The sequence below is a fragment of the Vombatus ursinus genome, unplaced genomic scaffold, assembly GCF_900497805.2.
Source record: "Vombatus ursinus unplaced genomic scaffold, bare-nosed wombat genome assembly UNPS02014826.1, whole genome shotgun sequence".
NCBI lineage: Eukaryota > Metazoa > Chordata > Mammalia > Diprotodontia > Vombatidae > Vombatus > Vombatus ursinus.
In genome coordinates this window covers 5,056,672-5,070,236 of record NW_020954604.1, presented here as the reverse complement: position 1 = coordinate 5,070,236, position 13,565 = coordinate 5,056,672, and the positions used below count along the sequence as shown (strand labels likewise).

The following is a 13,565-nucleotide window of genomic DNA, read 5'->3' as shown; positions in this document are numbered from 1 at the left end:
CTAAACCTAATGCCGACAAAGGGTCCCTGTAATTTCTTTGTGACCAATTGTCTGACCCGCATTCGTCTCTGGCCTGAGTGCTTCCGTCACTGGTGCTTCTGCTGAGTGAGTTCCAGGCCAGCCCCTGCCCCAGTGTCACAGGTCTTTTGCTACCAGCCTCCTATGATGTCTTAGGCTAGAAAAATGCCTTACCCTGACATTTCTGTTGGCTTTGCCACTCCAAAATTCAGTCTGAGGATAATGGTTCCCTCAGCTGAAATCTGGAAATCTTGAAAAAGAATGACAGATTTTGTGGGAAAGATAATGAATTCTTTTTTAGATATGTTGAGTTTTAGATATCTATAGGACATTTAGTTAGAAGAAGAGAGAGACCTTAACTGCATTATTGATCTGGGAATCATCTGCATAGAGATGACAATTACTATGGGTAGTAATGAGATTACTAGCAAAGGGAATGTAGAGAAGAGGGACTAGAGAAGAGTTATGATGATACATTCACAGATAAGGGGTTGAGCATGGATAACAAATTACAAGGAAAAACTAAATAGATAAGATACAGGTAAGCTAAAAGACAAAAAGTAAAACAGTCCCTGAAATCAGGGAGCTTAGATTTTATCAGATGTGTATATGTACACAAAATCATTAAAAGAGGAAAATGAGCAATAGTACCCTCTTGTGGTACTCTGCAAAATTGACTTTAGGATTTACTTTTTTGGCGGTTCATTGGCAAATTCATACTTCAGTAATGGTTATAGCTAGCATTTATATGGCATTTTAATGTTTGCAAAGCACTTTACAAATAGCTATCAACTTGGCCAACACCTTGTTTGATTTTTAAATCAACTCATTTGTGCTCTCTCATACAGATGCCTTAACTAGTTTTTCATCAGTCACAAAGCATTTATTAAGTACTTACTTCATTTGAAGCATTGTGCTAAGCTCTTGAGTATATAAAGAATGGCAAGATCATTGGTCTCTACCTTAAAGGAGCTCTAATTCTAATTGGGAAAATAACATGCACACAACTACATACAGACGAGATATATACAAAGTAGATGAAAGGTAATCTCAGTGGGATGGCACCAGTAGTGGAGATAGAAGGACCAGGAAGGTTCTCCTGTGGAAGATTGGACTTGATCTCAGTCTTAAAGTAACCCAGAGAAACTTGAGAGACAAAGAAAGGTGAGGAGGGAAAGCATTTCACGAATAGGGGAAAGGCAATAGAATGACAAGGAATGGGGAAGATGGAATATCATTCTCTTAAAATAAATACACACACACACACACAATTTTTTCCTGGATTACTTGTTAAAACAATTTTTTAAAAGTTTCAAATTCTGTCCCCCCTTCCCTACTCCCTCCCTGAGAAGGTAAGCAGTCAGATATAGGTTATATATGTACAATCATGTGAAACATTGGAATATTATTCTTGAGGAACTGCAAATAGGGGTTAGAATAGCTAGATCATAGTCTGGTCATTTTCAGTTATGTCCGACTTTTTTGTGACCTTATTTGAAGTTTTCTTGGCAAAGATACTGGAGTGGTTTGCCATTTCCTTCTCCAGCTTATTTTACAGATGAGGAAACTGAGGGAAACAGGGTTGCCCAGGGTTAAGTGAGGCCAGATTTGAACTCATGAAAATGAGTCTTTCTCACTCCAGGCCCCTCAGTCCACTGTACCACCTTGCTACATGATTATACAATACTTAGAAGCATAAGGTGTAAGAAGACTGCAAAGTTTAGGAAGGAGCCATAAAGCTTTAAAAATTCCACATGGAGTAAATGAAGCATTTAAGTGCTTACTATATTCAAAGTACAGGAGATACAAATAAAATAGTAAAACCATCCCTGCTGTCATATTCTAATGGGGGAGACCACTCATAAGGCTTAAAGGTTTAAAATGCAAATGCATGATGAAGATAACACATTGACAAGTTCACTTATATGGCCATCGACTCATTTTCCAATCTTGATGGTGGATTAGGTTTTAGACCATAGGGTGGCAGTGATTATCAGTGAGTGGGGGAAAGAGAATAAGATTTGAAATATGACACTCACATCAAATTGTTGACTACCTAATTTTGTCCAAGGAATTGCCTTGGTATTTTCATAAGCAATAAAAGGTATGGTGGGGAAAAAAATTTCCTGCACAGTGATATACTGTTGGTAGTTTCAAATGATTATTGTACTTGGACTCATTGCTCAATGGCTAGGATCCTCTTACCCCCTTATTCTCTATATCCCAGTGATTCTGAACCCTTCATCCTTTTCCCTATACCCAACTACCCACTTTCTCATTCCTATCCTTCTTAATCCTACCCCACAAATATCAGACTCCATATCTATATACCCCTTTTCCTAAGTTCTCTGGATTTCCAGCTTCATAATTAACAAACTTGCTTTCATCTTGACCCTTTTCCTTTCTCATTCTTTCAATTTTCTGACATTCACTGATACCTAGATCCTTTCTGGTGGTTTAGTTGTGGTTGCGCTTTCTTGCATAATCTCGATTCACTTGTCCTGGAGGGGGACTCAAAAATATCCCTTGATCTCCATTGCAGCTTCCAGTTTCTCCCTCTATCACCATCATTCAATAATTTCTCTGCTGATATTGATGCTATTCATGTCAGTGATAAAAATTCTGATGTCCATTATCTACTCTACCTCTAGGACATTTCTCTTTTCTTCCACTGTTATTTCAAGTAACAGTCAAGACTGACTCAGAGTCTTTTTACTCAAATTCTTCCCCTCATTACATTCCACCTACATACTGATACTCCCTCAAATACCTTAACTTCCCAATTCCTCAATCTACTCAGTTCCCATGATCTATTTCTTTATTGTATCTTAGCTACCCATTGGTATGGTCATACCCTTGATCTTAACATCACTCACAGGTGCTATCCTTACATAGTCATATACTCTGGTATTTCTTTAACTGATCATAACTTTTTATCATTCCATGTTTACTTTATGATCCCTAACCCTTTTCTTCATTTTCACTGTGTCTCCCAGTTTCTTCAGCTCTCAGTTCTTTTCCAGATCATCACCCTGCACTGGCTATATCTCCCCCCCATCCCTATCTTAATGCCTGAATCAGTTCAACTGTTCTCTCTTATGTTTTTTTAACTTGACACATAATTTCATTGGTTGCAGAAGACTCCCTGTAGGGAAGCTCATTTACCTATAAAAATCACAACCCTGCACCTGAGCTGTAATTTAAGAGTCTTAGTTTCCTGTGGCACTGAGAGTTATGTAGCTATCCCAGAGTTATACAGCCAGTATGTGTCAAAGGCTAGATTTGGGACCCAGCTCTTCTTAACATCAAGGCAAGCCATCCATCCTCTATGCCCTTTTGTTTTATAATGTATCATATATCTCATGAATCTTCTTTCCTTTTAAAATCCATTGATATGTCAGTGTCTGAGAAACAAAAAGAAAAACGGAGATAGATGATTAATTTCACTTCTTTAGTCAGACTATCCCACTTGAGTGAAATGCCACATACTGAAATCTGTATTCTGGAGGACAACAGGAAATGCTCATAAAACTTTTTTGAAGGGTAGGAGAGAAGGAATTATCAAATGGGCCAGAATTGGCATGGAGCAAAGGGATTTTTGTCCATAATTTTTGTAGGTTTATTTTGTTTTTTTTTAATTTAGTGAAGCACCTGTGAAAATGGGTCTGCTTAAGGGCTTCAGGAGATTTGTGTAGACCTAACAGAAATCTGGCCTTTTGCTTTAAACTTTTTTTAAAGCACTCTTGAAGCATTTACTTTGAATAAAAACTTTAGTGTTCCATTTTTAATTTAGTTGTTGCTATGATATTATGAAATCTACATATTTTTAAATATAGATTATATTTATATTTACTTCATGCTAGAGGTAAGATGCTGCCAGTTATTATTAGGATTCTTACCCTAGCTGAAATCTCATTGATATTTCAAGAAATACTGTTATCTTCTCAGTAGATGAAGTAGTACTTGGGAATTTTAAGAACTCAGAATGCAGTTAGTAATAGCATTTTTGTTCCACTATTCTCGTGATTGTTGACTTGAAAGTAACAAGGTCGCATTTCGATTCTACTCTTTCCTATTTTTCTTTGCTTATAATCCCTAATAATAACTTTTGAAAGCCTTAACTGATTTTTGACCAGGGATAAAATTTCCAGGTGGCAGGCTCTCACTGTGCCTTTGTTGTTGTTGTTGTTGTTGTTGTTGTTAATTTTTAGGAGCTCTCCAGTTGAGCAAGCTTGTCTCTCCTTTCATCACCATCTTATCTCCCCTCTTTGTGTCTCCCCCCTTTGCTTATATAGTTCTGACAATAGGTAGAATTGTTCAGACTTTTTATTTAAAAGGTCATGTACTAATATGTTTTTTACCAATTTATTTTAACAGAAACCAAAGAAGCCACCACTCCCTTCCAAGGGTCCAGGTATGTAAAAACATATTACTCTGTTTCAACTAATACGGTATGAAACATCAAAGGGATAGGATATGAATTTAATAAAAATGTTATTATTTCTGTTCTTTCATGTTCTCTAGCAGAATCAATGAATCTTTGAAAAATATGTAGAAAATTTGAGAGTTTTAGTTAGATACTTTCAAAATTTCCCTGACCCTCTGCCACCACCAGGCTTTCTCCACTGCAGATGTTGTTTCTTGGTGATGGACAGTGATGCTTCTGAAGTCCAGTGGTGCATGCTCTTTGCCTCATGGCATTTAGCCTATAATACTTTGTCTTATATCTTTAATATTTAGGTCTTTAACAGTTACAAATAAGATACCAAACAGAATATGAACTAGTACTAGGCATATCTTTTATTTGTCCAGGAACAATGTTATCCTGAAAGTGAAATTTTTTTCCTATGGTCTCTAGCCCCACCTTTGTGCTTATATTTCTTTCTCAATGACATCTTGTCCATCCTCTCCTCCCTTCCTCCACACTCCCCTTTAGACATTCTACCTCTTCTGACAAAACAAGAAAAGTTCTGGTATTGTGTTTTAAATTTCCAAACTTGTCCAAGTAATGTAAGCCATGGTATTTGTATGTATTTCTCTTTTCTTTCTTCCCTCTTCACACAGGGTATCACACCCTTACCTGCCTGTGCTCTGCCCATAGGGAATGTAAATTTTAATCACTGAACCTTTTTTTGTTTTGTTTTGTTTTGTTTTTCTCCTAAAGACCAGCCTTAACCCTAAATCATTCTGGTCCCAGACCAAACCCTAATTGGTCACTATTTGGGCCCTGATTGTTTCAGAATGAACATAAATAACAGTTGTTTCTGTTGTGACCAGAAACCCTGAGGGTCTTCCCATCCCAGATCTACTTTTTTTTTTATTAAAGAGGGCAGTTCTTTGCCTCATTTTTTTATTAAACCTTGATCACTGCAGATGGGTGCTGCCTCAGTCAAACTGAGACCTGTTAAAGACCTTAGCTTCAAAGGGCATGGGTAGGCTCAGATTCTTACAATCTAGCCAATAGCTCATTAACATTCAGACTCCTTAAGAGTCTGCCCCCACCAAAAGAAAAATTAAAAGGGCAAGGGTCTCTCAAAGCATCTTGGGCCATCTCTAGTTGTCCTGATTCATATCTGGCCACTGGCCTCAGATGGCTCTGGAGGAGAAAGTGAGGCTGGTGACTTTGCACAGCCCTCCTTCACTTAAATCCAATTCACTTGCATGTCATGGCATCACCTCCCTGATGTCATGGTCCTCTTCGAGAATGAAGGATAAACAGCAGTAAATATTATAGTAGAGAGAACATGGAATTTGACTGATGGATCTAGGTTTCTCAATTTCAGCTTTGCTACTTAGTAATGCTAATAAAACATGTAGAGTGCTTTAGGGGTATATAAAGCACTTTTCTCATGACAACCCCATAAAGTTGGCAGTACTGTTACCACCATTTTACAGATGAGAAAACTGAGACTTCAGGAGGTTAAGTGCCTTCTCCATGGTCACATATCTTTTAAGTGTCTTTAAGAACTAGGTATCTAACACACATTTCCTGATTTCAGGTCCTGTGTTCCATGTGCTTTGCCACACAACCTATGTGATCTTTGACAAATCAGTTCACCTCTGGGCCTCTGTTTCCTTCTCTGTGAAATCAGTGGATTGAACTGTGTGACTCAACATGTCTTATAGTTCTAAGTTACTATGATCTGTAAATGTTCAGCGATAGATATATTTCCTGTTACAGAAATTTCAGATAGCCAGTAGGTGGAGGATGATTCTTTTGGAACTGGAACCTTTTCCTTGTCCTTAAAATCATATTGTGTTGAATAGGCTAGCCTACTAGATATGGAATCATAGAAATAAAGAGGTAGATAGGACTTTTGGACTGGCTACGTGGCACAGTGAGTAGAGTGCTGTATCTGGAAGACCTGAGTTCAAATCTGGCCTAAGATACTTAATAGCTGTGTGACCCTGGGCACGTCAGTTAACTCTGTTTGCCTCAATTCTTCATCTGTAAAGTGAGCTGGAAAAGGAAATGGCAAACCACTCCAGTATCTTTGCCAAGAAAGCCCCAAATGGGGTCACAAAGAGTTGAACATAACTGAAAACAACTAAACACAACAAGAACTTTTTAGGTAATTTAGTTCATTCACTTTATTTTGCCATGAGTGCCTTGTAAGGTCAGAAGGGATGGTAGTCACTCTACTCCCCAAATGCCAAGACATTTCTTTGTGGAAGAGGAACTCTTGTTGTAGCCCATTTCTTAAGAGTTAATGGGAATGAGGAGTAAGTGTTGCAGCACAGGAACTTGGAAATCCTCATCACCTAGCTTGAACATAGATCTTCTAGACTCTCAAGTCTTTTCCTTCAGCCTTGCCTTAAGACTTCGATTTGCCAATTATACGTAGTCCAGTCTTTGTGTTCTTTGTTCCATCACTACTTTTAACCTGGAACTATCTCCATTAGCTATCATCCTTGTAGCACTGGTGATGAAGCGTAAGCTAATGATAAACTTGGATGGGATTGTTGCTTCTCATGAAGGACGTGGGGGGTATGGGAGGATAGGCTTGAATAAAGCCAAGAACAGAGAAGGTATAGAGAAAGTAAGACCTGGGTAGTTACAAGGATTGGGGGGGGGGAATGCCAGTCAGAAAAAAGGAATCCAGGAAATAAGGTAAGTCAGAATAGAAAAGGGAAAGAACTAATGATATGATTGCATAGGCAGAATTGATGATATGACTTGCACAGGCAGAGATAGGAAATCTCAGCTCTGAATCATGTAAGGCGAAGAGGAACATGAAGTTATAACTAAAGATGAACCTGCTTTAAAACACACACATGTCATTCTCTTTAGTTTATATTTTTCTCAACTTTTAAGATTTGTTTCCTCATGCGACAAACAAGCTATTGTGGCATTGTAGAGAAAGCACCTGAATTTAAGATAGAGGGCTTAGAGTTTATAGTTAAGCACTGGCAAAGAGAGAGAGAGAGTCAGATCAAGGCCACTTGGCTGTTTATTTAGACTTGTCCTCCCTATGTATTTTTTCTTTTTTTTCCTATATATTTTTTCTTAATATAGCTGGCATAAATTTTAGATCCCATCCTCAGTTTGTGTGTTAAAAACTTGATTTTAGTAGTTGTTTATCCAGAGTTGACTAGGCTCTGTAGAACTAAGCACAGTTACCAAACTTAATAGAAATTCATGTATAAATCAGAATGCTAACTTATTAATTTACAGTATAAAATTAGGTACTTTGTTTATAAAACAAGGTATTTAGACTAGATCGTCTTTGAGTCCCCTAATTCTGTAATACTATGAACCAGTTAAAAAGGAGAGAAATGGTTTTACAAATTAGGCTTCTAGAATTTAAGGAAATGAAAATGATTGCCATAGTTGGTTTTGAATGCAAGCCATGTTCTGGAAATCTTTGTGATACATTATATGAATTATTGGTTATTCTACCTTTTCAGTCAAATTGTCTCAGGGCTGCTACATCTAATCTTCTTTATATCTTCTTTATAGCAAGGATTAATGAGGCCAAAGTTAACCCACTAATTTACAGTTACAAAAATTGAGGGCATAGAAATGAATTCTTCAGAAGGTTCTTGTGTGCCCTGATTAAGTTCTGACTTAATGAATGTTTCTTAGAATTATTGTGTAATTTATTTCTTGATGGGATATACTGTTTAAGAAATATTATTCCTTAAATTCCCTCTACATAAACCTCTAATAATGTATATGAATAGTGAAACTCAGTTTCGAAGAACAAAATCACTTTCGTAGAAACAGAGTGCTAAAAAACTGGAAGAGGGTTTAGTGATCAGCTAGTCCAATGGTTTTATTATATGTATTAGGAAATTAAGACCCAGAGAGAAAAAGTGACTTATTAAATGATAGTATCTACCAATACTAGATAGAACCCAGGTATTCTGGCTTGTTGGTCTAGTGATATTCCCTTATACCCTCTATCTATCCTTAGTTACTTAAAGGTTCAACTTTTGTTTTTCATTACAAAGTATAGAAAGAATTGTTATTATGTTTTACAGTTATAAAAAGCCAGCAAAATGTCAGGTGCTATTGTTTTTTCTTTTAGCTCCCAAGCCTGAGCCTACAGTTTTAGAGAAGAAGTATTTTTCTTCCAGGCTTGAAGAAAAGGGTAAGGTTTTGTTTGTTTGTTCGTTTGTTTTTTGGCGAAGTTGCTACTGCAAGAATGTTTTAATTTAATTAATGTGGGAATTTTTGTGATGATTGGGAAAGCTTAATCTAGTTTAAGAGACTAAAACACTGATCTCGGTTGTGATACCTCCTATGATTTGGTAGAATCTCTTTTTTGATGATTGTTATAGCAAAAAAAAAAAAATAGTCAGAAGACTTAGGCTGTTGTTACCACCTGTGTTACTTGCCTAAACATTCTTCCTATCCATTAATACTCTGCCTAGATTAATTTCCCGGTGGTTAGCATATTCCTTTTATTCTCCCCATCTTTGTGATTCCAAGTCTCTGATTGCTAAAGAAAAAAACCCATTTCCCAGCCTCAGCTGTTGGTTCTCTCAGTTCCATCCATTTTAATGCTAATACCCACCCCAGTCCCCCCCGTTATTGTCATATTCCATATCAGCCTGCCTTTTGCACTGTGATCTCTGGAACTCTCACTCTACAATTAATAAATTTCTTGTTCTTTAAGGACCTCTTCCTTTCTTGGTCTTCCTGTCTTCTGGCAGTCAGTGAGACTTGGCTCCCCCTGGGTGACACTATATCTCTCACTATGCTTTCTGTTTATTATTTATACCTTCTTTCATACACCCTAAATCTCTGGTCCTTTGGGAAGTTGTAATACACCTTTACTCCTATTGCTATTTCCAAGGTGCTCCCACTATTGCCATTATTCAGCAGGACCCAGTCCATGTCCTCGGACCTGGTGTATGTCGGTCCCCAGGATATTTCTCTTTCTTTCTTAGTGTATGTCTCATAATCTCCCTTCTATTCTAAAACTCTTCTCTTCATGTTAGGCAACTTCATCATACCTATTGATGTTCCCTCAAGTTATAACTTCCCAGTTCCTTAGTCTACTCAACTGTCATGATCTACTTCTCTATTCTACTTCAACTACACACAAGCATGGTTGTACCCTTGAACTTGCTGTCATCTACAAGTATTCACTTCTATGTTAAAAACTCTGAAATTCCTTTTTCTGGTCATCTTTTTATCTCTCCCTTTGCCTTAGTACTCCTGAATTTGTTCTTCATCTTCACTGTGATCTACAGTATCTCCATTCTTCAGTGCTCTCCTGGGCTATCACCCTTGCTTTGACTATACTCCCTTTGATTCCCTATGTTGACCTATTGGTGAACCAGTTCAACACTGATTCTGTCCTTTACTCTTGAATCCCTTGTTCTCTTGTCCAAACCTTAACTCTGGATTACTTTGCCTTCTTTGCTTCTGTTTGAATTTGAATGTTGTTGAATGAAACTGGAAGAAGTTGAAAACCTGCCCTGCCTGAGTCCACTACAAAATTATGCTACTGCATCTCAGTTGGGCCTTGCCTTAAACGAGATAGTTCTTCTGCTCCTTAATTGCATCTCTATTCTATGCGCCATAGCAGTGTCAAACCTTCTTATGCCTCACGTAGTACACCCTCCCTTCCCACCCCGTCCCCAGACAACATTTTTGTAATACTTCACTGAAAAAATTGAAGCCATTCACCCTGAGTTCCTTCTTTCTCCCCCTGTTCTCATTGAAATCATTTTCTCTCTCTCTTCCTTACCTTAATCTCTGATGAAGAGATGGACCTCATTAAGCCAGCCTCTCTATATTTACCCTTGATCCTATTCCTTCCTGTCTTTTTCAGATTGCACACACTGTCATTTCTACCCCATGCCCAATGTACAATCTTTCCTTATGTTCTGGTTCTTTTTCTTGCTGGCTGCAACACACTCTATTTTCCTCCATTCCTTGAAAAGGCCCTCATTAGATCTTACCATCCTAGTCATTGTCATCTTATATCTCTCTTCCCCTTCTTAGTTAAAATTCCCCTACTCTTTTTTTTTTTAAATCTTTCTTTTAAGTTGCTTTTAAATTGTCTGCAGTGCCTTTGACCCTAATTTTATTCAACTGGAAGTACTTTCTCAAAAGTTACTACTGATCTCCCAATTGCCAAATATAATGGCCTTTTCTCAGTCATCATGCTTCTTGACCTCTCTCTAGTGTTTGACACCGCTGATCACCTTTCTTTTTGAATACTATCTCCTCTCTGTATTTTTTATGGCACTCTTCTCTCTTGGTTCTCCTACCTGTTTGATTATTCCTTCTCTTTCTTCTTTGCTGGATCTTTATCCATGTCATGCCCACTAACCTAGATATCTTCCAGGCCTCTGTCTGATACCCTATTTTATTTTCACTGTGTACTCTCTCCCTTGTTGCTCTGGGCTAAGTTTCACTTAGGTTAGCCAGTACAGTATTCTAAGCTCATAACTGAAACATAGTATGTATTTTTTTAAGCTTTCTTAATGATAGCGTGAAAAAGATGTTCAGCAAAGATACAGCATTAGTTTAGGTGGACACAGCTTCCCTTGTCATAAGGAGATAGTGAGATTAGAAGGGTGTATTCCTCCATGACAGAAGGAGTTCATCACTTCTAAGGTGTGTCATCTTTTTATGACCTTAGGCAACAGGGAACCTACATCAGTAGTTCAACCTTATTTCCCTGGACCTATGTCTCTGGAATGGCTTTCTTGATTTTTTTAAGGGAAAAACTATCCTAGCCTACATGAAGCGGATGTGCCTTTTATCACATCCTACCCCCTAGATGATAAGGTCCTAAAAGTCTACTAGGAGACTTTCCATTTCTTAAATGGCCTTAGGGCCTTTACTAGGCAACCATGGCCTTGGGCAAGCAAGAAACCTGGAATAGGAAGCATTGGAGGTAGAAAAGAAAAACCAAAACAGAATGATACCAAGAAAAAATATAACAAAACTAGTATAGGTAACACTAGAGAAGAATTGGCATAGGTAGAAGAAAAAAAAACAGAAATAGCTCTCTGCCTTCTCGTCCCTCCCATGCCCCTTCCATATAGCCTCCTGAAAATATGGCTTAAGTGAATATGGAAGATAATGACCAGAATTACTTGTCTTTGCCTCCCCAGTTTGGAAAGGACTAAATTTTTCTGCCTAATCATTTGGTTCATGTGAAATGTCTGAGTCACAGCACAGTTTCCTGCATACTCACTGATCCTTATCATGGGGTCAGCTATAGTTATCAAGAGGTCATTACCCTTTTGCTTGGATATCTAGGGCCAGGGTCATTACCAAGACACCCTTTGTATCTCTCTAGCTTACTAGTCAGAAACTCCTCCTTCTCAGTCTGCTCCTCATTCCCCTAGGAGTCCCATTGGAAAAGGAGAGTGATAACATATCTTTGCCCCTTTACAGGCTGCTACTGATATGTTTGCCACTAATTCTGCAGGAGCAGCTGTCTAGTTATGTAGAGATGATTTCATCTCCTTCTTGTTAGAAAAGAAAGCAAGGCACTTCCCAATAATTCAACCATGGGTAAAGGGAAGTTACAGAAATTATATCCTGTGGTTCCTAGCTCCAGCAGTGTGGAGGGTTTTGTCAGTTCTATTGAGGATATAGTAGATCAGCGAGTTATGATTAGCCTGCTTGTATCACTACAATTACTTTTTTGCTGTTTCCCCCCCTCAACCATTGCCCATGAGGCTGCTGATGCCTGCTGGGCAAACCATCATCAGAAACGGCCTCAGCAGTCAATGTGGCAACCCCGTAGTCCTCTTTAAGCTGCCAGGTATCACTTGCCTTTCCCCACTGGCCACACAGTATATGTGCACTGTTTGGATGTGTCCCTTGAGGTAACTAGTTTTGGGCAAGCCAAGCCAGTGCTTAGTTTCCTTTTTCTGTCATGATCATCATCTCATATAGCTAAAGTAGCTATGTGGGATATTTCACGTAGTGTAGCCAGCATCACCTGAGGATCTCCCATTGTCCCAACTCACAAGTTGTTACCTCCAAGGTTAGAAACATCCATTGTAAGATTACCATTCATTTATCTCTGCTCAAGCAAAGGAGCAAAGAAGAAGAGGTAGCCAGAGAACTAAAGGCCTAATTTGCCTAGGCAACTTATAAGTTTGAAGCCACTTTAGCTCCAGCATATTGGAGAAGAGGATTACTTTCTCTGTCTCTCATAGGAGATTCCAGTGACAGAGTGTAGTAGGGTGCTAAGTAGTACAGTAAGTGGATAGAGAACTGGACCTGGAGTTAGGAAGACTCGAGTTTAAATTTGACCTCAGACACTTTAATAGCATTTAACTTCTGTCTGCTTCAATTTCCTCATCTGTAAAATGGGTGTAATAATAGCATCTAATAATAACATCTGCCTCCCAGGGTTGTTGTGAGGATAAATGAGCTAATATTTATAAAACACTTGGCAAATCTTTTGAAGTGCTATATAAATGTTAGTTATTATTGACATGTCACACATTCCAGAATGAGAGTGGAAGCTGTCTTTCCTTATAAACTGACTTAGCTACACCTCATCTCCTTAGTGATTATCTTCAGTAAGCCAAACAGGGTACATTTGACACCTCTGTCTATATTCCCAATTCTGGAACCTCAATCATTGTCCCTTCACAGTACTTCTCTCTGTATCTTTTACTAAAGACTTTCAATAAAGTTCATGTAAAATTACCTCCTAAATGCCATATAAAGTCTTACACAGCCCATTCAGCACAGTCAGACAGTCTCCAAATTAATAAGTTTTTAGAGAGGGCCAGGCTTACAATTATAGCTTGGAGATACCACATCTAAACACAAAATTATGCAATTTCAGCCAACAACTTATGTCCATTATTTGCCCCCTTGCCTTAATGGTATGACTTGTAAAGACCAGAGCATATTCAGCTCCTGTTGATAGTTTATTTTTGTTCTTTATATGATAATGATATTAGCTGTCCAGGACTGTTAGCAACATCCAGGGAATGTTAGTGGCATCTTTACTCTCCCTATTCTATCAAGACCATGTGCTCTCTACATTGAGAAGCACAGTGCAGGCTCCCTGTAGTACTAATCACCAGGATTCCCTCTTCTCCTCCTGGGT

The 13,565-nt window shown here is 38.3% G+C and overlaps 1 protein-coding gene across 5 annotated transcripts in view; it reads left to right on the top strand.

Moving 5' to 3' along the window:
* Window positions 1-13,565, top strand: part of CD2AP (CD2 associated protein) — a 165,979-nt gene that overhangs the window by 96,404 nt on the left and 56,010 nt on the right. For all 5 annotated transcript variants that reach the window (XM_027838415.1, XM_027838412.1, XM_027838413.1 and 2 more), the window contains 2 exons: window positions 4,396-4,432; window positions 8,550-8,612. In XM_027838415.1, coding sequence (XP_027694216.1) covers window positions 4,396-4,432; window positions 8,550-8,612 — 100 coding nt within the window. The remainder of the gene's footprint in view (window positions 1-4,395; window positions 4,433-8,549; window positions 8,613-13,565) is intronic.